This window comes from Crinia signifera, chromosome 6 (assembly GCF_055691185.1).
Source record: "Crinia signifera chromosome 6, ASM5569118v1, whole genome shotgun sequence".
NCBI classification, from domain to species: domain Eukaryota; kingdom Metazoa; phylum Chordata; class Amphibia; order Anura; family Myobatrachidae; genus Crinia; species Crinia signifera.
The window spans coordinates 247,069,267-247,093,839 of NC_139222.1; the positions used below are offsets into that span (position 1 = coordinate 247,069,267).

The 24,573-nt window shown below is 45.4% G+C and overlaps 1 protein-coding gene across 1 annotated transcript; it reads left to right on the forward strand.

Moving 5' to 3' along the window:
• On the forward strand, positions 1 to 22,719 carry BORCS7 (BLOC-1 related complex subunit 7). The gene is made up of 5 exons (XM_083149248.1): positions 1 to 187; positions 11,005 to 11,067; positions 19,078 to 19,121; positions 22,046 to 22,066; positions 22,282 to 22,719. Exons 1-5 carry the CDS (start codon positions 29 to 31, stop codon positions 22,331 to 22,333), a joined length of 339 nt encoding a protein of 112 aa, XP_083005374.1. The 5' UTR covers positions 1 to 28; the 3' UTR covers positions 22,334 to 22,719.
• Positions 22,720 to 24,573: the final 1,854 nt, after the last annotated feature.

Consider the following 24,573-nt stretch of genomic DNA (forward strand, 5'->3'; position numbering starts at 1 on the left):
CTGAGCCAGCGCGTCAGCCGTAGCTGTGATGGAGAAAGAAGTGGTAGCCAAAATGGCGGCGTCCGCGGACGGCCAGACCAAGTACGGGCAGTCGGTGAAAGGGCTGCTTACCGAGAAGGTCAGTACGTGCGGGGCCGACGTCATCGCGCTCACCAAGCAGGTGCTGAAAGGATCGCGCAGCTCTGAGGTAAGATACCGGCTTTGTGGGGGTGATGGGCGTGGTCTGGTTGTGGGCGTGGACTTTTATATTTAGGGGAGGGACTTCGTGAGTAGACATAGAATAAGCTCACAGGTGTAGCAATATTGCCTGGGCTGTCCTGAGGCGCTCTCAGTGGAAGGTGCACCTAAAACTTACATCAGTAAATAACCCAGATGGTTCTAATGTATAAGCATGATATACTGTGTATACATGATATACTTATATCTTGTGCAACATGGTATATAGAAGCAGGACAAAGGGGGTTATTCTGTTTGATTCGCAAGGCCCCACCCGGCAAATGTACGCCCCCCCCCCCCCCTCCTTGTTGTGCGGGTTCGCCTGCAGAGGCTGTGAATGGATGTTTACCAGAAACATCCATTCGTATGCCGCGGGTAACCTCCCACATCTTTCGATGGTCGCCGACCATCCAAAGTTGTGGAAGGTGCACTACACGCATATATAAAAGTGACGGAAATGGGCGGGCAGCTGACATCCGGTGATGTCAGCTGCCCGCCCCCTGCACCCGCGTCACCGCCTCATGGGCGTTCTCATGGGAACGCCCATGTAACGCTGGGCATTCCCATATGGTAATGGGGCAGCCCGGTCCCCCCTACCCTTCCCCCACCGTGTAGGGTGCATGTACCCGGCAAACCAGAAAGTTCGCTGTGGGTGCACGCACCCTATGTCTGCACATGCAAATGCACGGAGCACCAAAGGAAATAGAATAACCCCCACAGTGTAGACATCAGGGAGAAGTATAAGGCAGTGCTTCTCAAACGGGTGTGGATCATTAGGTCGATAGTCATTATGGGTTGACAGTAAAAAGATTGAAGCACTAGGTTGACATGGAAATGGTCAACACATACCTCCCAACTGTCACGGCGCTGGATGCGCGCTGCAGACGTGCCAAAATTTTCGGGGGCGTGGCCTAATTTCGGGGTCGTGGCCTATACTTGCAGCTCCTCAGAGAGGCCACGCCCCCATTTTGCCGCTATGGGGGCATGACCCAGAGGCTCTGTGAGCCTCTAGCCATGCCCCCAGCCCCCTGGCTGCGGGAAAAGATGCTGTGCTCATGCGCACAGCGTTTATTCCCCGCTGCTTATCAGCCAACAGGGGGGACTCCCAACAGCCCCCCCTCACTGCGGGACACTGCCGGCCGCGGGAGGGACAGCGGGACAGGCCCTAATAATCGGGACTGTCCCGCTAAAATCGGGACTGTTGGGAGGTATGGTCAACATGATCATGTGACAGGCCGACATATGGCTCATGCTCCGGTATAATCAATTAATATGCCAAAGTTTGCACATTGGGAGATTTTCTGTACTTCGCATGTGTATAGGCCGCAATGCGCAGGCCGGACGCTGGCCAGCAATTAAGTCCTGCTACCTTTTTTCCTTCACAAGTCGATTGACAGGAAGTAGGTGTCTGGTTTATGGTAACCAGCCGTTTGATTAGGAGTGTTAAGGAAAATGCTGGTAGTGTAAGGTAAAACGCAGGAGTGACAGAGCCTGTTAGGGGAGGGTGTGTGACGTCAGATCCAGCCACGATCAGACCGATTTCATTACAGACTCCAAGTAATCTCTGGCTACTCCGAGCCTGTGATGAGTGGTGACCAGTGTAAAAATCTTCCGATGGTAAGTGTATTATGAACGGATTTGGACATTTTTGCACGGCTGTGAAGTCTTCCCTTGTCATATACATCTATTTGTACAGCGAGCATATTAGCAGAGATTTCACTCTAGCAAGGCGGCGTTTACCTGAGTGCTGGCAGCTGCACATTTGCAGCTGTGCGATCAGGTCTGAATTACCCCCTAGGTTCTTGTCCAATAGCCGGCCAGCATATATTTCACACAGATGTTTGGATAATCAATATGCAACGATTGCCTTTAAAGCACAGCAGATACAAACACTGCAGGTTTATATTATAGTGTAGCTTGCCAGTATGTATAATATGTTAAGACACGATCAAACAGTGTAACATTTCTGCTTAATGACATATGTCAGGAAGATTGACAAATAAGATACGTTGGCATGACAATAAGGATGTTGAAACAGCGTATTGTTGAACGCGCAGGAACTATTAGAAATGCACAATCTGATCTAAAGAAAATAAAGTAGCGAGACATTTTTATTACACACATAGAGGAAATGTAAAAACGGTACTTATTTCCTAGCACGGCCACACCGATCATGATTGTGGGCATCGTTAGTAAAAATCGGGGGCATCGTGGCCATCGCATGCACTAAAAAATCTGGTGCGATGGTACCGACGCGATGCCTGCGATTTCCCATAGAGAACAATGTTAAATGGCTCAATTTACAAAAATCATCATAGGGAACAATGGTAAATGGTCCAGAACCCCCCAAAAACACCCCTGAACAGTGAAATGTCTCCCCAAAATTAGTTTACGCCACCCCACGATCAACGTGAACCCGAAGCGTGGCGAGCGCAGCGAGCCCGCGTCCTCCGACCTTTTCATACCCCCACTATCCACGTCGACGTGGAGTTGAGAATAGAATAGTGTGGCGAGCGCAGCGAGCCTCCGAGCCCGAAGCGTGGCGAGCGGACGCGAATACCTGTGAAGCCCGCGAAGGGACGCGTTTACCTGTGAAGGTATCCGCCAGGGGCGGATTGGCCCACCGGGAAACCGGGCCGTTTCCCGGTGGGCCGGCACATTTTGCTGCAGAGGAGGCCGCTCACCCCCCTAACAAGGCCGCGGCATCTTCGTGCTGGGCCGCGGCACTGTGCCCTGATTGAAGATGGCAGCGCCGCGGCCAGCCTCGACTTTTCCCACAGTTAAAATGGCCGCGGGAGGGCTGGTGCGCATGCGCGCGCACACAGCTGCTCCCGCGGTCCGGAGGGATGGCTACGCTGCCCACATGATCCTCCCCAGCAGCAGCAGCGCGCAGGTCTGTTTTGCGCGCTGGGCTGGGGAGCCGGGATCCGATGGGCGGCAGCAGCGTTAAACGAATCAGGCAGACGCAGCAGCAGGTCTGAGGGCGCAGGAGGCAGGTACATGGCAGTGGCACTGCCAGAAATAATAATTTTTGGCCTCAGGGAAGTGTGTATATATATATATATATATATATATATATATATACATACATATGTATGTGTGTGTATGTATATATATGTATATATATATATATATATATATATGTATGTATATATGTATATATATGTATACATGTGTGTGTATGTGTATATATATATATATATATATATATATATATATATATATATATACACACACAGTGCTCGAAGTGGGCTGGTACCGGCACTTTCTTCGAGCACTGATTTATATATTTTTCTTTGCTCCCCTGTCTACTCAGCACCACAGCACAGTGGAGTTGTCTGTCTCCGCCCATGGGAACTCTGTCGCTCCCGTCATCCCCCTTCCGGCTGACAGATGGGGGGGGGGCAGTGTACTGCCAGGCGGACTGGGAGGGGGGGGGGGGGGGGCAGTGTACTGCCAGGCGGACTGGGAGGGAAGTTATTGTGGTAGGAAGAGGCGGCGGGGCTTATTGCAGCACTGCTGCTGCTGGGTCTCCGGAAGACAGCGGAGGTCGGACCCGGATACAGCGGCGGACCCGGAGCTTCCTGACCGTGCCAGGAATCTGCCTCTCGTGCACGCCGTCTCCTGTGGGTGCAGGAGGAAGCACCACTTCCTACATGTGTGTATAGTATGTATGTATTTATGTATGAATGAGGACGACAGTGTGTGTAGTATGTATGAATGAGAGCGGCAGTGTGTGTAGTATGTATAAATGATGGCGGCAGTGTGTGTAGTATGTATGAATGAGAGCGGCAGTGTGTGTAGTATGTATGAATGAGAGCGGCAGTGTGTGTAGTATGTATAAATGACGGCGGCAGTGTGTGTAGTATGTATGAATGAGAGCGGCAGTGTGTGTAGTATGTATGAATGAGAGCGGCAGTGTGTGTAGTATGTATAAATGACGGCGGCAGTGTGTGTAGTATGTATGAATGAGAGCGGCAGTGTGTGTAGTATGTATGAATGAGAGCGGCAGTGTGTGTAGTATGTATAAATGATGGCGGCAGTGTGTGTAGTATGTATGAATGAGAGCGGCAGTGTGTGTAGTATGTATGAATGAGAGCGGCAGTGTGTGTAGTATGTATGAATGAGAGCGGCAGTGTGTGTAGTATGTATGAATGAGAGCGGCAGTGTGTGTAGTATGTATGAATGAGAGCGGCAGTGTGTGTAGTATGTATAAATGATGGCGGCAGTGTGTGTAGTATGTATGAATGAGAGCGTCAGTGTGTGTAGTATGTATGAATGAGAGCGGCAGTGTGTGTAGTATGTATAAATGATGGCGGCAGTGTGTGTAGTATATATGAATGAGAGCGGCAGTGTGTGTAGTAAGTATGAATGAGAGCGGCAGTGTGTGTAGTATGTATGAATGAGGGTGGCAGTGTGTAGTATGTATGTATGACAGCGTCAGTGTGTGTAGTATGTATGAATGAGGGTGGCAGTGTGTAGTATGTATGTATGACAGCGTCAGTGTGTGTAGTATGTATGAATGAGGGTGGCAGTGTGTAGTATGTATGTATGTATGACGGCGTCAGTGTGTGTAGTATGTATGAATGAGGGTGGCAGTGTGTAGTATGTATGTATGTATGTATGTATGACAGCGTCAGTGTGTGTAGTATGTATAAATGACGGCGGCAGTGTGTGTAGTATGAATGAGGGCGGCAGTGTGTGTAGTATGAATGAGGGCGACAGTGTGTGTAGGATGTATGAATGAGGGCGGCAGTGTGTAGTATGTATGTATGTATGACGGCGTCAGTGTGTGTAGTATGTATGAATGAGGGTGGCAGTGTGTAGTATGTATGTATGTATGACGGCGTCAGTGTGTGTAGTTTGTATAAATGACGGCGGCAGTGTGTGTAGTATGAATGAGGGCGGCAGTGTGTGTAGGATGTATGAATGAGGGCGGCAGTGTGTAGTATGTATGTATGTATGACAGCGTCAGTGTGTGTAGTATGTATGAATGAGGGTGGCAGTGTGTAGTATGTATGTATGTATGTATGACGGCGTCAGTGTGTGTAGTTTGTATAAATGACGGCGGCAGTGTGTGTAGTATGAATGAGGGCGGCAGTGTGTGTAGGATGTATGAATGAGGGCGGCAGTGTGTAGTATGTATGTATGACGGCGTCAGTGTGTGTAGTTTGTATAAATGACGGCGACAGTGTGTGTGTGTGTAGTATGTATAAATGATGGCGGCAGTGTGTGTAGTATGTATGAATGAGGGTGGCAGTGTGTAGTATGTATGTATGACAGCGTCAGTGTGTGTAGTATGTATGAATGAGGGTGGCAGTGTGTAGTATGTATGTATGTATGTATGACGGCGTCAGTGTGTGTAGTATGTATGAATGAGGGTGGCAGTGTGTAGTATGTATGTATGTATGACAGCGTCAGTGTGTGTAGTATGTATAAATGACGGCGGCAGTGTGTGTAGTATGAATGAGGGCGGCAGTGTGTGTAGTATGAATGAGGGCGACAGTGTGTGTAGGATGTATGAATGAGGGCGGCAGTGTGTAGTATGTATGTATGTATGACGGCGTCAGTGTGTGTAGTTTGTATAAATGACGGCGGCAGTGTGTGTAGTATGAATGAGGGCGACAGTGTGTGTAGGATGTATGAATGAGGGCGGCAGTGTGTAGTATGTATGTATGTATGACGGCGTCAGTGTGTGTAGTTTGTATAAATGACGGCGACAGTGTGTGTGTGTGTAGTATGTATAAATGAGGGTGACAGTGTGTGTAGAATGTATGAATGAGGGAGGCAGTGTGTGGAGTATGTATAAATGATGGCGGCAGTGTGTGTAGTATGTATGAATGAGAGCGGCAGTGTGTGTAGTATGTATGAATGAGAGCGGCAGTGGGTGTAGTATGTATGAATGAGAGCGGCAGTGTGTGTAGTATGTATGAATGAGGGCGGCAGGGTGTGGAGTATGTATAAATGATGGCGGCAGTGTGTGGAGTATGTATGAATGAGAGCGGCAGTGGGTGTAGTATGTATGAATGAGAGCGGCAGTGGGTGTAGTATGTATGAATGTAGAAGATGTTGGTACCTGGTAGAATATGCTGCTATCTGGGTCCTGGGGGAGAGGGAATGCAAAATGAAGGTAGATTCTACCTCCATTTTACATTTTAATTTGATTTAATATGATTGCTCTGCATCGGATTAAACATTCGCACTAGTGGAGGGGGGCCTTTACACTTGAAAAGAGACCCCCTCCTACCTCATAACATTTTGCATCATTTAGTGAGGAGCATACAGCGAGGAGTCCTAGAAGACAGAAGGAGAAGAAAAGAGAAGAAAGACAGAAGGAGAAGAAAAGAGAAAGACAGAAGGAGAAGAAAGAAGACCAAGAACATGGTAAGTAGAAGAAAGATCATTATCTTGGCAGACAGTGGTTGTTTTAGGGGAGGGCAGTGCACCAACACATGCCCCCTGTCATTAAACACTAGTGAAAAACATAATAATGTGTATGGGTGGAGGCAGAAGCAGCCTGATCTGTGTCCCACACAGGGACGTAACTATCTGTGTGCCAGTTGTGCCTTGCCCACAGTGCATTTGCTCTGTGGGCACACCATCTGGCAGCACCGTTTTCCCACCATTGGCTGCTAGCAGCTGAACTACTGATGATGAGCTGAGAGACAGGGACAGGAGGAGAGCGCAGTGCAGAACGCACTCATGCTCCCCTCTCGGCTGACATTTCATTTTATGTATAATGGGCATCACGGTGTATTGCATATGTATAATGGGCATCACGGTGTGTGACCTATGTATAATGGACTCATTATACATAGGCCACACACCGTGATGCCCATTATACTTTTGCCCACACAGTGATGCTCAATATACATATGTGGCTCTCTCTGTGTCTCGCTGTCACTCTCTGTCTGCTGTCACTCTCTCTGTCCTTGCCGGGGACATAGCCAGCAGATCAGAGCCATTAGCCATGCCCCACAGTGTCAAAAATTGGGCGTGTCCTCATTGAAATAGGCCACACACCCCATATTGTTAGGCCACACCCCCCAAAAAAAATCGGGCGCGCCTGCGGCGCGCAACAACCCCCCTCCCCCCCCAAGGGCTGCCTCAAGATATTTCCCGGGCTGGTTTTAATTCCCAATCCGCCCCTGGTATCCGCGTCCCCTCGCTGCGCTCGCCACACTATTCTATTCTCAACTCCACGCCGACATGGATAGTGGGGGTATGAAAAGGTCGGAGGACGCGTACCGCCACCCCTCGTGGGCTCGCTGCGCTCGCCACGCTTCGGGTTCACGTTGATCGTGGGGTGGCGTAAACTAATTTTGAATGGCCATTTCACTGTTCAGGGGTGTTTTGGGGCGTTTCTGGCCCCTTTACCATTGTTCCCTATGATGATTTGGTGTAAATTGAGGCATTTAACATTGTTCCCTATGGGAAATCGGGGGCATTTCAATGGGAAATCGGGGGCATCGCGTCGGTCGCGTCGCAGACCACTAAAAATTACACCCGATGCCCGCGATTGTGGCCGTGCTAGGAAACAAGTACCGTAAAAACCTTCACAGCCGTCAGCCTGGAGGAAGTACACCTGGGCATAAGCATTATTCACCTCACACAGGAACTCCTCACTCGTGAAAGCCATTGGACGTTTAGGCTAGGTACCCTTACACAAGAAGGTCTCAATGTGTTTATAAATCACAATGTATTCCTCTTAATAAAGCAGAACCCTTTGGGCACAAGAATTTAATCTGGCCACTCTAATACAGCACATGGCCCAGCATCTAATTAATGACTACGCGTTTGAGCGGTATTGATGAGAAATCTAGGCACACACACACACACACACACACACACACACACACACACACACACACACACACACACACACACACACACACACACACACACACACACACACACACACACACACACACACACACACACACACACACGCGTGCCCAATGGAGAGAAATCTGATTGATCGTGTCTTAACATATGATACCTACTGGCATGCTATGATATAAACCTGCAGCATGCGTATATCGCAGGGCTATTTTTGTGCAGGCTCCAGCAGGAACTGAGGTCCTTATTCTAGTTCACTCTTTCAGACAAAATATTTCTTAGATGGACAAAACCATGTGCACTGCAGGTGAGGCAGGTGTAAAACCCCACCCAAATCTAATTATCTCTGCAGAAGTAACACCTGCCTCACCTGCAGTTCACATGGTTTTGTCCATCTAAGAAATATTTTGTCTGAAAGAGTGAACTAGAATAAGGGCCTCAGTTCCTGCTGGAGCCTGCACAAAAATAGCCCTGCGTATATGCTGTGCTTTATAGGCAATCTTTGCATATCTATAGATGGTGAGCTTGCAAGCAGGGCCTTCCTACCTCTGTTACTGTTTGTTATTACCCAGTTTGGTTTTATTAGTGTGTAAAGTGCAATGGAATTTGCTGCGCTGTATAAGAAACTGTTCATAAATAAATATTGATTATCTTAACATCTGTGTGATACAGTATATATGCCGGCCCGCCATAGAATCAGAGCCTAGTACAATATATCACTTTGCTGGCAGGCAACATCTATGTTTAAAACCTGCAGTGTGCATAAAAGGTGGATTCAAAAGGCATCCTTTTCAGATGCTGTGTTTTTAAAGGCAACTGTTGCATACTTACTGATTATAATGTATCCATGTACATACAGTGTCATATGGCTACTGACAGAACTTTCTAAGCAGCAATAAAATCAACACTGTTACATTCTTTACAGATATTACAATGTTTCCAAATACACGTGGAATGTAATTTATACCCATTTATACCTACAAGCCGGGTCGCACCCAGGATTTTAGACCCGGCTTCGACCCGGCTTGTGACCCCTTTTACACCACCCTCCCCACCCTGTCTATTTCCGGGCGGGCGATGTCACTGAAGGCGGGTTCTTAGCCGACGCTGGGAGATGAGAGCAGCTCCCAGTGCTGGCTATTGCTTTGCCGTTGAACGGGTCCCAGGTCGCATCGACCCGGGTTTACCTGTTTACACTGCACTGCATGCCCTGCTCGTTACCCGGGTTGAAATGTCTTACGACCCAGGCAATTTCAAGTGGGAGCGTTTACACCACCTGCAAACTCTGGTTTCGCGCAATCCCGGTTGGTGTAAAAGAGTTATAAATGTGTCACTTCATGACTGTGGAACACTAGAGATATACAGTACAGTATACTTGTAACTGTGTAATTTAGGTTGCTTGACAATAGGAGCAGCAACTGGTTGTTCGTGACCTTTGTGAAATGCTGTTACCCACTGTTGTCTCCTCCCAGAAAGATAAACTGAGAGGGCAAATTAGGACACAGATATGCAGAGCTCTTACAAGGCCGTGTAATTAACACATATATCATTAAAGGTCTCAAGCAGGGAAATTATATCTGTTTTATTATGAAATATTCTGGTACAAGATTGGGGGATGCTGGCGCTCTGGGGTTAGAGTAATGAGTGTGCAATGTCCAAATGTCACTGGGTATGTAGTAGTGTTCCCTCTAGAAATGAGGGCGGGCAGGGCGCCGCAGCGCAAGGGGGGCAGACCGGGCCTGCCGACGTCACAATTGTGGGCGGTCCCGGGCAGCGACGTCCCGAAAAGGGGCGTGCCCGGGCTGCGACTTTGCGAAAAGGGGCGGGCCCGGCCGGCGCCATCACTAAAGGAGGCGGGGCCGGCACCTCCGAAGTTACCGTGCTGCCGGGAAAGTGCTGGGAATTGCCGTCTAAGGCGGCGCTGCGCTTCCCCATGCACACAGCCAGGGCAGGCACCACGCTGTTTTAGTGGGGCGCTGCTAGCAGGGCAGGGCGCATTTTGCCCTGTAAAAATCTGGCAGGGCGCAGCGCCCCGCTAAAACAGCCTAGCGGGAACACTATGTAGTCTTTGGCTGGGAGCAATAACTGTGGGCTGGGTATTGGGAAAACTGTCCAAAGTGCTTCACTGTAGTTGGTGGTGTGGAGTATGATGTCCCACAAAGAGGTGTGTTCGGCTTCAGGGGGACTTGTGGCTGGGGGTTCTGCAGTGTGGTTCTCTTGCTTCTGAATTAGGGTGTCCGTACCTCAGCTGTAAGAGCATGTGTCATACCCAGCCCACAGTTATTGCTCCCAGCCACAGACTACATACCCAGTGACATTTGGACATTGCACACTCATTACTCTAATCCCAGAGCGCCAGCACCCCCCAAACTTGTACCAGAATTCTAAAAAAAAGGGAGGACCAGGACTCCCCCCTACAGGTGCAGGCTGCTAAGGGTTCACCTCTCCCCCTCTCTGAGCGCTGTGCAAACACTACCTACCAATCAGCTGTCTTATACTTTTCACCACAGAAAATTTAGCATAATTGTGGACACAATATTTATGTAGTCTTATGACCCTTTTTGTTGTTTGATGGGGAAAAAATGTGTCTTTAAAACTAAACAATTCAAAATTAAGTTATACTTATATTTCTAATTGAGTGCCCCTAGTAGAGTATTCCCCTCCTCCTGCAATTGCATTGTCACAGATCATATACACATATGCTTAGAATATGCGATCCATACTGAATCAGACCCACAGAATGCATGTACATCCAAATTGGCAAACAAACTGTTAGTAACAGTTATTTCTATGGTGCACACACATTCCAGAGCGCATTACACAGAATATTTCAATCAAACCTAGAAGGCCATTAACCTGGTTTGCTATGTCTCCCCTTTCATACATATGTGGGAAGCAGGTGACTTATTGAATAAATTATCAATTATTTTCTTGCTTTTGTATTTTTAGCTCCTCGGCCATGCAGCCAGAAATATGGTCCTACAAGAAGATGCCGTCTTACATTCTGAAGATGTAAGGGAAATCTATACTGTATACACTGTTATGTGCATAAACTGATACGTTTGTTTTGTCTACGCCAACTGCTGTGGGGGGGAGGGGGGCCTATATATAAATATATAGAATAGAATATATAGACTCTTGATAATAGTTATACAGAAGAAAACATGAGAAGTAGCAATTACATATAGTATAATAGACCAGCCAAGGCTCATGGGAGCTTGCCACGTGACAGGGGCAGCCTGACATTGTGGCACACCCTGTTTGCCAGCCTCAGGTGAGCCATATGGAGGGTGGGCAACTGAGTGGAGAGCTGGAAGACTGGACAATTCGGCTAGCACTGCTCTGTGTATTGCCAGACCAGCCCTTCCAGGCAATCGGCCCTTCAGGCATTTGCCAGACTTACCAGATGGTCACTTCAGTGCTGTAATAGACCTTGCATAGAACCCACAGTTAATGATAGCTAGTCATTTAAAAAAAAAAATCATATAAAAGACCATGTAAGCTGCCACATGCTGCGTGATAATGTGTGCAGGGTCTGGACAAAAAAAATGACCACAATGCCACTTAATAATTTTATCCCAATCGCTTTTTTTCATGGGTGATGTTCTTAAAATCTGTGCTGCAGACATGTACAACTGGAAATCCGTTGAACTCTCATTAGAGTCCTGATATTGCTATTTTCAGCTGTAAGTGATCCATCCCCAGGATACTGATCATAATACATAGCACCCCAATGGAATGCTGTGTGTTTAATAAAACACAGAGCTGGCCATTTCCCCATTGGAATACTTTAGATGTCACCCAGGGTTGGGTACACATCTGAGCGACCGCCAATTGTCGCAATGGTCGAGCTAAATTCCCTTCGGCCAAGACCATGCGAGATGGGCCGTACACATTACCCAATGTAAAGAACACTATATTGTTCTGTCCTTCGCTACACTGCATCGGGATATTTTCCAGGTGACCGTACAGCCATGTGACTGTGTTAGCGCTTGATAGTGTACACGCTGGAAGCAATATGCACAATTCATCATTCCGACATGGCAAATTGTGCCAATATCAGCCTGATGTGTACCCAGCCTAAGACTGTTGGGTATATTTACTTAACAGCAGGTTTTAAAATTGCTTTGACTAACATGCCAATAGCAATAAATGCAAAACAAGCCTGATTTTTGCATTTATTTCTGTTTTCACAACTGTCAGATGTGTTATTTAGTAATTCTACTGTACCCGAGAGAATGTAAGCAGAATTTAGCTGAAGATATTAGTTTATTTCAAATCAAGAATGCCTTCAATATGTTCATAATGGCAAGATGATACATCTTGCCATTGCCCTTTTTAACCCCTTCCTGACACAGCATGTTTTTGCCTTCCTGACAGAGCCCTTTTTTTCAAATCTGACATGTATCACTTAAGTGGGGATAACTTTTTTTTGCTTTTACTTATCCCAGTGATTTTGAGATTGTTTTTTCGTGACACATTGTACTTCAAGTTAGTGGTAAATTTTCGTCGATACAGTCTGTGTTTTTTTGTGAAAAATACCAAAATGTCGGAAAAAAATGGAAAATTTAGCAATTTGCAAAATGTTAAATTTTCTGCTTGTGAGACAAATAATCATACCACTCAAAATAGTAAATAACTAACATAGACCATATGTCTACTTTATGTTTCCATCATTATTTCAACTTCCTTTTAATTTTTTTGGACACTAGGAGGCTTACAATATGAATAGCAAATTTTCAAGAAAATTTCAAACACTGATTTTTTTAGGGACCAGTTCAGTTCTGATGTGACTTTGAGGGACTTGTATGTGAGACACCCCCATAAATGATGCCATTTCAAAAACTGCACCCCTCACAGTATTCAAAACAGCATTTTGGAAGTTTGTTAACCCTTTAGGTGTTTCACAGGAATTAAAACAAAGTGTAGGTGAAATTTCAAAATTTCATTTTTTTTGCAGATTTGCAATTTTAATAAATTTTTCTAAGGAACACAGTACATTTTACTAGAAAAATGTGACTAAAAATTGATTCCCCCAATTCTTTTGTTTTCATAAATATCCTATATGTGGCCCTAGTGTGCACGTTGACCAAACCACAGGCTTCATAATAGAAGGAGCACCTACTTGATTTTGGAGCCTCCTTTTTATGAGATTATTTTTTAGGCACCATGTAGGTTTCTAGGCACCATAAGATGCTAAAAGTTAGGAACCCCCCCACAAGTGACCCCATTTTGCAAACTACACCCCTCAGGGAATTTATCTAGGGGTATAGTGTACATTTCAAACCCCCAGGGGTTTCACCAATTGTGGTACAACTGGGCAGTGAAAATGAAAAATTAATTTTTTTACACAAAAATGCAGTTCTGGCTCCAAATTTGTCATTTTCACAAGGAATGAAGGTGACAAAGCACCCCAAAATCTGTGCCCCAATTTCTCCCGAGTACGGCAATGCCTCACATGTGACCAAAAAATACCAGTTGGGTGCATGGCAGGACTCAGAAGGGAAGGAGTGATTTTTGGATTTTGCAGCTCAGATTCTGGTGGAATGTTGGTGGGTGCTATGTCGCATTAGCAAGACCCCCGAAGCACCAATACAGTGGAACCCCCCCACAAGTGACCCCATTTTGCAAACTACACCCCTCAGGGAATTCATCTAGGGGTATAGTGTACATTTCAAACCCCCAGGGGTTTCACCAATTTTGATACAACTGGGCTGTGCAAATGAAAAATTAAATTTTTTACACAAAAATGCAGTTCTGGCTCAAAATTTTTCATTTTCACAAGGAATGAAGGAGACAAAGCACCCCAAAATCTGTGCCCCAATTTCTCCCGAGTACGGCAATGCTTCATGTGTGACCAAAAAATGGCAGGACTCAGAAGGGAAGGAGTGATATTTGGATTTTGCAGCTCAGATTCTGGTGGAATTTTGGTGGGTGCTATGTCGCATTAGCAAGACCCCCGAAGCACCAATACAGTGGAACCCCCCCACAAGTGACCCCATTTTGCAAACTACACCCCTCAGGGAATTCATCTAGGGGTATAGTGTACATTTCAAACCCCCAGGGGTTTCACCAATTTTGATACAACTGGGCAGTGAAAATGAAAAATTACATTTTTTTACACAAAAATGCAGTTCTGGCTCAAAATTTTTCATTTTCATAAGGTATGAAGGAGAAAAAGCACCCCAAAATCTGTGCCCCAATTTCTCCCGAGTACGGCAATGCCTCACATGTGACCAAAAAATACCAGTTGGGTGCATGGCAGGACTCAGAGGGGAAGGAGTGATTTTTGGATTTTGCAGCTCAGATTCTGGTGGAATGTTGGTGGGTGCTATGTCGCATTAGCAAGACCCCCAAAGCACCAATACAGTGGAACCCCCCCACAAGTGACCCCATTTTGCAAACTACACCCCTCAGGGAATTCATCTAGGGGTATAGTGTACATTTCAAACCCCCAGGGGTTTCACCAATTTTGATACAACTGGTCAGTGAAAATGAAAAATTACATTTTTTTACACAAAAATGCAGTTCTGGCTCCAAATTTTTCATTTTCATAAGGTATGAAGGAGAAAAAGCACCCCAAAATCTGTGCCCCAATTTCTCCCGAGTACGGCAATGCTTCATGTGTGACCAAAAAATGGCAGGACTCAGAAGGGAAGGAGTGATATTTGGATTTTGCAGCTCAGATTCTGGTGGAATTTTGGTGGGTGCTATGTCGCATTAGCAAGACCCCCGAAGCACCAATACAGTGGAACCCCCCCACAAGTGACCCCATTTTGCAAACTACACCCCTCAGGGAATTCATCTAGGGGTATAGTGTACATTTCAAACCCCCAGGGGTTTAACCAATTTTGATACAACTGGGCAGTGAAAATGAAAAATTACATTTTTTTACACAAAAATGCAGTTCTGGCTCAAAATTTTTCATTTTCATAAGGTATGAAGGAGAAAAAGCACCCCAAAATCTGTGCCCCAATTTCTCCCGAGTACGGCAATGCCTCACATGTGACCAAAAAATACCAGTTGGGTGCATGGCAGGACTCAGAAGGGAAGGAGTGATTTTTGGATTTTGCGGCTCAGATTCTGGTGGAATGAATGGTGGGTGCTATGTGGCATTAGCAAGACCCCCGAAGCACGGTGAAATGATGAACCTAAAAATCCATAGATGTGTGGTATATTTTAAAACACTCCTTTATACATAGGCCGGGTTTGTCGGGGCAAGTGTCACACTGGAAAATAGTTTGCTTTCTTATTCCCTTTTTATAGCAAACTTTGCACCTTTTTTGTGTCCTGCCCTTTTTTCCAGTGGAGGGGATTTCATCAGGAAAATGCTGCCCTGGTACAATACGGGGGCCAGTACTAGAAGTACTGGGGCCCTCTGCCTGCTGGTTCCCAAATATTAGGCCCTTTATGACTTCCTCTTGAAAGTGCATAAATGTCCCCCTCTGGCTGGTAGAACGGAATAGCACGTAAGCGTTATACAGTGCCATCTGGATGATATACACGGCCAGCTTCTTGTACCAGATTTTTGTTTTCCGCAGGGCACTGTACGGCTTCAGTACCTGATCTGAAAGATCCACTCCGCCCATGTACCTATTGTAATCCAGGATACAATTAGGTTTTGAGGTGTGGGTACTGGTACCTCGTACAGGGACGGAGGTGGTACTGTCTCCGTGAATTGTTGTCAGTATAAGGACATCCCTCTTGTCCTTATATTTGACCAACAACATATTTTCGGTGCATATTCCCCTGCTTTCACCCCTTCTCATTACTTGGGCAATGTGCGTTTTTGGGAGGCCTCTTTGGTTCTTGCGCACAGTACCGCAAGCTGCTGTACCTCTTGAACCAAGGGCCTTAAACAGGGGGATGCTGGTGTAAAAGTTATCCACATAGAGGTGATAACCTTTATCCAGGAAGGGGTGCACTAAATCCCAGACAATTTTTCCACTAACACCTACGGTTCAATTCTTGAATCCTTCCCTTCCCTTCATATACCCTAAACCTGTGGGTGTACCCTGAGGTGCTTTCACACAGCTTATACATTTTTATGCCATACCTTGCCCTCTTACTGGGAAGGTATTGGCGGAATTTAACCCTTCCTTTAAAATGTATAAGGGACTCGTCTATGCAAATGAATTTATCTGGGATGTACATCTCTTCAAATTTGGCACTGAAATGATCAATGACCGGCCTGACTTTGAATAGCCGGTCAAAGGTGGGATCATCTCTGGGTGGGCACTGTGCATTATCGTTGTAATGCAAAAATTTAAGGATCGTCTCAAATCGAGCCCGGGGCATGGCCATACGGTAAAGTGGGGTGCTGTACAGAACATCTGTACTCCAATATTGCCTAATTTCTGGCTTTTTTACTATGCCCATATGAAACACCAGACCCCAAAACGTCATCATCTCTACTGCATCTACAGGGGTCCACCTAGCAAATGATGACGTGGGGTTTTAAGCAATAAACTGCTGGGCATATAAATTAGTTTGGTCCACCATTAAATTTATAAAATCATCAGAGAAAAATAATTTGAAAAAGTCAATTTCTCTGAGACCTGTGGAATCAAATTGGATTCCTGGCATGGCCAAAAACTCAGGAACCTGGGGCTCAAAATTGTCTGGTGGTGGGGTCCATACGAGATCAATTATTGGGGGGGGGTCTCAGCTGCTCTACGGGGGCGTCTTTGAGGGGGTCCCTCATCACCAGAGGAGGAAGAGGAGCTTAAGACGAATCCTTCAAATTCCCCGCTTGCATCACTGGCTGTGTCAGAGTCAGAGGCAAGCATGGCATATGCCTCCTCCGCTGAATACATTCTTCTGGATGACTGGGATGACATTTGGGATGCCATTTTTATTTTTGTGTTACTGGTAGTGAAATGTTTCAACACGTGTATAGTGTAGGGGGGGTACAAACTTTATTTCAACCCGGGGGGTATGTAGTGTGTAGTGTGTATGTAGTGCAGAAAAAAAAAATACTTTATACAAAAAAAAAAATTGAAGGGGTTAAAAAAAAAAAAATTGAAGGGGTTAAAAAAAAAAAAAAAAGGTCCTGCGCCAAAAATTGAGCACAGATGTTGGTCAGTAACGTCCGTCACTGAACAGCGCTCAAAGGCAACAGGAATTTGATCAAAAAAAAAAAAAAATAGATCAACCCTGTGCCGAAAAAGCTGATCAGTGATGTACGTCACTGATCAGCGCACAGTGGCCACAGGACACCCACAAAATCACAGTGTGTGTAAAAAAAAAATTAAAAAAAGACCCCACAGCACCCACAAAAAAAAAAAAGGTGATCAGTGATGCGACACTGATTACCAGTGAGGGGCAGCAGGTGCACAACCTTTGGTGCAACTGACAGTGCAACTGACAGGTATATATAAAAAAAAAAAACCTCTGCACCCCCAAAAAGTTGCTGATCACCTCAGATATAGTGATCAGCACAAAAGGCGGGGGCAGCAGACACAAAATTTAGCACTCTCTATCACTCTCTGTCACTATCTCTCTCTATCTCTCACTATCTATCACTCTATGACACTGCAGCAGCAGCACTGACAGTTATATATATGAAAAATAACCCCTGCACCCCCAAAAAGTTGCTGGGGGTGCACAAAAGGGGGGCAGCAGACACAAAATATAGCAGTCTCTATCACTCTCTGTCACTATCTCTCTCTATCTCTCTATCTCTCACTATCTATCACTCTATGACACTGCAGCAGCAGCACTGACAGGTATATATATATATATAAAAAAAACCCTGCGCCCCCAAAAAGTTGCTGATCAGTTAATTTATACTGATCAGCACAAAAGGGGGGGCAGCAGTCAGTTATATAAAAAATATATAGCACAATCTGTCACTATCTCTCTATCTCTCTCTCTCTCTATCTCTCTCTATCTCTCTATCTATAACTCTATTACACTGCAGCAGCACAAAATATAGCACTCTCTGTCACTAGGCCTCTCTATCTCTCTCTATCTCTCTATCTAATAACTCGCAGCAGCACAACTCAGCACAACACAGCACAGGATGTCACAAGAAGAAGCAAGATCCAGGCAGTGATCAGGTAAGTATTTAGCAAGGTTCTGGTCAGTATATGGCGGCAGCTGGGCACGGTGACCGCACTGCATGCAATTCCAGACCGGAATGGCGTCTGCAGTGCAGTCACCGTTAGTTTAAACCCCCCTCCATGGCTGTGATTGGTCCGTCGGTCCGACGAACCAATCACGGCCTTTGGGGGCGGGCGGGGTGAGGTGGGGTGACACCAGTGTCACCCTTACACCCCGCGGTGATTGGTGCTGTACTTTACAGCACCAATCACCTCCGATCCCATGTCACCGGCGAACGTTATTCGCCGGTGACACAGAAAACGCTGTGAATGGCTGTTCACACTGAACAGCCAATCACAGCGATCGCCGACGGGGGGGCGGCATCGCAGCCCCCCCTGGGCATGCAGGGACATGTCTGCTGTCAGGGACAGCAGACATCGTCCCTCTGTCACTGCGTCTCTAGACGCAGTGACAGTTTGAAGTCATGACGTACATTTACGCCATGTGTCGGGAAGTACTTCCCGACCATGACGTAAATGTACGTCAAATGTCGGGAAGGGGTTAATAGAATTAAAAGTACATTATATTTTCAGTATAATGTAAATAAAATACAATATTTCAAGAAGCTAATTACATATTAAGACTTCAATATCTTTTCAACTAGATGTATTTATTATTTCATTAGTAACAGATACAAATTGTATTGTGTTAATCATATGGTAATGGGTTCATGAAATGATGAGACATTCATTTATTTGTTAAAGAGTTTCAAGTAAATAAGAAATGTGTATATAAACCCCATTTATTGTGAGGATTTGTGATAGTACAGTCTTCACTGGACATTATCTATGCAGCTGATTGGTTGCCACTTGTCCAATCGGGTACGTCAACATTTATGTTTTTATAGATTCTTAGGCCTTTGGAAAAAGTAGTAAATAATTGATTTTAACACATATCAAATGTTGTATGATCTTTCAGAGCCTCCGAAAAATGGCAATAATAACAACTCATCTACAATACCAGTAAGTTTCTTTTTAGTGTAATATTATTAATGTTATCATACTTCTTTTATTGGCATGGTATAATAAGCGTTCTATAGGTGCCACACAATGGGGTAAGAGTATACACAAAATTACAATGTATATGGAAAAAGGAAAGACACTTCATTGTATGGTACAATAGATAATTCATTAAAATGCAAACCTACTATACAACAAACGATTTACATAATCTAGACCAGTGGTTCTCAAACTGTGGGTCACGACCATCTCTGCATGGGGTCGCAACTCCATGTTGCAGACCATCAGGCTGATGACATACTAATCTCTCAGCCAGTGATACTGTAAAAGGAGATTGAAAAATTAGTTGAATTGTCAAGTTACTTCAGACCCATCACTCTGTGCTTCCACAATGCTGCCATGTATGTGCTGTCTGCTGACCACACATGTGTGGTGACCATCCTGTGGTAACTTGCTGGGGTCCTGTAATAATTTTTATTGTCTGATGGGGTCCCAGAGCAAAATAGTTTGAGAACCGCTGATCTAGACAGACATTAGACAACAATGCATATACCTATGGCAAAAGTATTGAGGTAGTATATAGTAAGGATAAAAATTACGGTACTTATGTAGTAACTGGGCTGCCGATTTTGAAATCGGGTCCATCGCATCGCATCGCACCCGACCATATCGCATGCGATGCGATGGACCCGATTTTTCCATAGGATTCAATGTTAAAATGGACTGAGTTCATTTTAACATGGAATTCAATGGGAAAAGGGGTCCTTTTTATACCCCTACTATCCAAGTGGGCATGGAGTTGGATATAAACCTGTGGCGAGCCACCGAGCCCGAAGCGTGGCGAGCGGACACAGAATACTCAGTCCATTTTAACATTGAATCCTATGGAAAAATCGGGTCATCGCATCGCATCGCATGCGATATGGTTGTATGCGATGCGATGCGATATCGCATTGCATCTGATTGTATGCCTTAACTTAAGGCATACAATCAAAAAATCGGCAGCCCAGATACTACATAAGTACCAAAATTACTTGTACCTGATTTAGGGTATTCAAATCTTAATACTTAAAATACATAAAGATATTGTCAGCATAGATTGACGGCAATGTGATGAATGAATAAGGAAGGTGCGTGGAGTGGGCGAGGTGCAAAATTATTAAATGATGGCTGTAGAAAAAAACACCAATAATAATTTTATTTATATAACGCTATTTCTGCAGCAGGACTCGAGATGCTTTACAGACACCAATAACAATTATTTATTTATTTATTTGCCGTTTCTTATATAGCGCAGCAGATTCCGTTGAGCTTTACAATAGTAGACAGTGATAAAACAAACTGGGTAACAGACAGACTTGGTGGTTAGAGGGCCCTGCTGCAAGCTTACAATCTATTAGGTATATAGGAGGGAAACACAAGGACAGGCATCAGTAATAGCATAGCAGTCCCAACAAGTTACAAGTCCAGAAGGGAAGCTATATAATACATAAGTGCCTCAGAGGGTTATGCGTGTAGAACTTAAATATGATAGGCTTGCCTGAAGAGGTGAGTTTTCAGGGAACGCTTGAAAGTTTGGAGGCTAGCGGAGAGTCTAATTGTGCATGGAAGGGCATTCCATAGGATGGGAGCAGCCCGATGAAAGTCCTGTAATAGTGAATGGGAGCTAGTGATCCGCTCAGATGAGAGACGCAAATCTTGTGCAGAGCGGAGTGGTCGAGATGGGAGATATTGTGTGATAAGTGCAGAGATATATGCTGGTGCAGTATGGTTAATAGCTTTATATGCAAGTAGAATGTTTTATATTGAATACGGTAATATACAGGCAACCAATGGAGGGACTGGCAGAGCAGATCAGCAGACGATGAGCGTCTTGCAAGGAAGATCAGCCTAGCAGCAGCATTTAAAATGGATTGCAGTGGTGAGAGTCTGTTCTTGGGAAGTCCAGTTAGGAGACTATTGCAATAATCAATGCGGGATATAATGAGTGCATGGATAAGAGATTTAGTAGTGTCTTGTGTGAGATACGGTCGTATTTTGGATATGTTTTTTAGATGCATGTAACATGATTTGGAGACAGATTGAATGTGGGGAACAAAGGACAGGTCAGAGTCGAGGGTGACCCCTAAGCAACGAGCTTGTGGGGTAGGGTAGATTATCAAGTTGTCAACAGCGATGGAGATATCAGGATGGTAACTGTTCTTAGTTGGCGGGAATATAAGTAATTCAGTTTTGGAAATATTGAGTTTGAGTTGGCGAGAAGACATCCAAAGTGAGATGGCAGAGAGACAATGCACATAATCCCAAAAATGTAAGAAATACAGCAATAGACAAGCCACACAGACATAAATACATAACAAAGAAGAAAAAAAAAAAGACTCACACAATGCAATGGTCACATTAGCATTTTTTTTTATTGCGCATACGTGAAAATTTCCGAGAACCTCCACCACACACACTCCAACGTCACATGCCTTACATACAGTGTATGCGCAAAGGTGCTGTTGTGATCGATTGCAGACTATGGGGCAGATGTATAAAGCCTGGAGAAGAGAAAAACTGGATATAAAGTAGAAGAAGATAAAGCACCAGCCAATGAACTGTGTTTGAAAATGACAGTTGGGAGTTGATTGGCTGGGGCGTTCTCTCCTTTTACCTTATCTCCACTTTATCTCCAGGCTTAAAACATCTGCCCCAGTATAAGAAACCTGTTGGAAAAGTGATGGGCAGTTAGTGAGAGGTGGCCAGTAGTCAGTCGAAAACATGCAGGTGCCCAAAACATCCTATATAAACTCCGCACAAATGCAGCAAAGCTCGGCTTACAAATAAATGCGGGGGAAAACAATGCATATGCAGCTAAACCTAGACGAAATATTACTGAAAAATCCCCACTTTATATATTTATATATTTATTTCTTTATTTCTAGACAAGAAGCTATCCAGAAAAAGTAAGCACACACTTCTTTCTAATGTCTAGTACTGTACATGCTGCCATAACTAGCCAAGTAGTATGCTTGTCATCTCTCTCTCTCTCTCTCTCTCCCTCCCCCCCCCCTCTCTCCCTCCCATTCCCCCCTCTCTCTCTCTCTCTCTCTCTCTCATGTAGAATGTGTGTTTCACCATGTATAATAATTGGACATGTTCTCCACTTCTCTGTGTACAGTGTGGAGCAATCATCAAACCTCCAGGACCAGCTAAGACATCTATTGAAGTGAGAATACCGGATGCCCCTGGTTGAAGCTAAAACCTCCCAACCGTACGCAGCGCGCTTGATTTTGCTACTAGTTCGGAAGCCGCTGGACGTCCACCTGACTGTAGCAGAGGAGTAGTCGTACTTGAAGATACTTTCCTAATGTTAAATCTCTCCCAGCTGTTTGCTATTACAGTCTGTTCATTTGTATTATGTATAATGGACTTGAGGACAAATGTAAAAATATATATATAATTCTTAGTACATGGCCAGCTCTTTGAGACTCTGTCCATGATGTAAATGATATAGTATGCTTTTTTTTTTTTACTTTAATAAGTCTGTGATACTATACTGTGTGTTCTTTGGTTAAGAATCAAATTTTTGCTGATAAACTCCATTTATCTGGTTTAATTGGTAAATAGTTTGAAACGATGTAATACTATCTCCCAACTGGAGAATAGCAGGGAGGCACCAGACTGCAGAGAGGCGCTCTCACTGCTTATTAGCTGTTGCTGCTGAATTTGTCACACTGAATGACAGACAGCAGTGCCAGCAGCATGATGCTCCCTTCCGGCTCTCAAACACCTGTGAGAACATCATCAGCAGGGCTGAAAAGGTGATGGTGCTACACAGGGCAAAGGGGGTGGAGCTACACGGGAGCAGGGTTGATGAGGTAAATTAAGTGGAGGGAAATAGCGTGTGAGAGAGTTGTACTGTTGGCATCTGTAGACATTACATATAAGCAGCACTACTACTGTCAGCAACTTTATGTATAAGCAGCGCCAATTTTGTCAGCAACTGGTGTGGGCGTCATGGATAAGCAGCACAACTCCTGTTGGCAATTTGTGTGGGCGTTATATATAAGCAGCACTATTACTGTGGGCATTATGTGTGTAAGGGTTCTACTACCATGGGCATTTTATGTATAAGCAGCGCTATTACTGTGGGCATTAAGTGTAAGGGGCACTACTGTGAAGCGTAACGTGAATAAGGGGCACTTGGTGCTGTGAAGGGCCGTAACTAGGTGTGTGCCAGTGGTGCCTTACCCACAGTGCATTTGTACTGTGGGGTGAATCCTCTAGCAGCACCCCACCACTCTGATTAACAAACATTTCAAATGAGGTGCTGGCCGCCAGTCCATCAGAGCTAATGGCCCGGCAGCCGAGTTAGTGATTGGCTGGATGGCAAGCTCTTATTGGCTGATGAGCCGGCACCATATGTGAATATCAACTCAGCGCCACTGCAGGCTCTGCTCCTCCTCCCCTTCTACAGTAGTAGCAGCAGCTGCGGCGGCGGGCTAAGGGCTGGACTGGATAACACGATGAGCAGTACTAGGGGCATAGTGCAATGGGCAAAACTGGAGGCATTGTGAAAGGGGCACTACTGGTGGCATTATGTGTATAAGAAGGAGTACTGGCAGTATTATGGGGCCGATTCAGACACGCTCGAAGCAGGCCGAATTCGGCCTCCTCCCTGATGTTTGCGCATGCGCGTTTATGCATATGTGCAAACCCCGGGAGTGAACGGCTTTGCCAAGTTTCACACTCGCCGGGCCGTTCACTCCAGAGGGGGTGGACACCAGGCCAGAGCAGCTGAACAGCCAGCGTTATATCGGCATCCCCATGAAAACGCTGGGTGTTCACCTGGGAAACACAGGTGGTCCGATGTCTGCGCGGGCGGCTGATATGACACGATGTCTTTTCACTGACTTTTATTTCATAAGGTGAGAGAAATCATTTCAGTCATCAAATGATTTCTCTTCCCTTAGGCTGCATGCAAGGGGATGTGTTCTTGGACACATCCCTCGCATGTCATGGGGGGCGAATGTGTCTGAATCAGGCCCTATGTGTGGCATAATGTGATTTGGACATAATGGTGTGCGCCATATTGTGCATGTCCCTATTTTCACTGTAGTGGTGGGGTGACCCAAAAATTCCCTTTCTGATACAGGGCACCAAAACGTCTAGTTACAGGACTAGTGATGTGTAATGTGGATAAGATTGTGCTAAAGTGTGGTGTAATTTGAAATGGGGGTACTATTGTGTGGTAATTTCCCTTTCTTGTGAGACCCCACTTGTCTTTCCATGTGCTGTCCCTGTTGTGAAGTATGTGAAGGCTCAAATATATAGTTTGCAGGGCTCGCCGAATACCCTAGCAGCGGCCCTGGTTGTGGGACATAGTTGAGATCTTGCTGCACATTGGATGAAGAGGAAATCCACCCCCCCCCTTAACCTTGGGACCGGTTTGGCACAGAAGATGCAGATT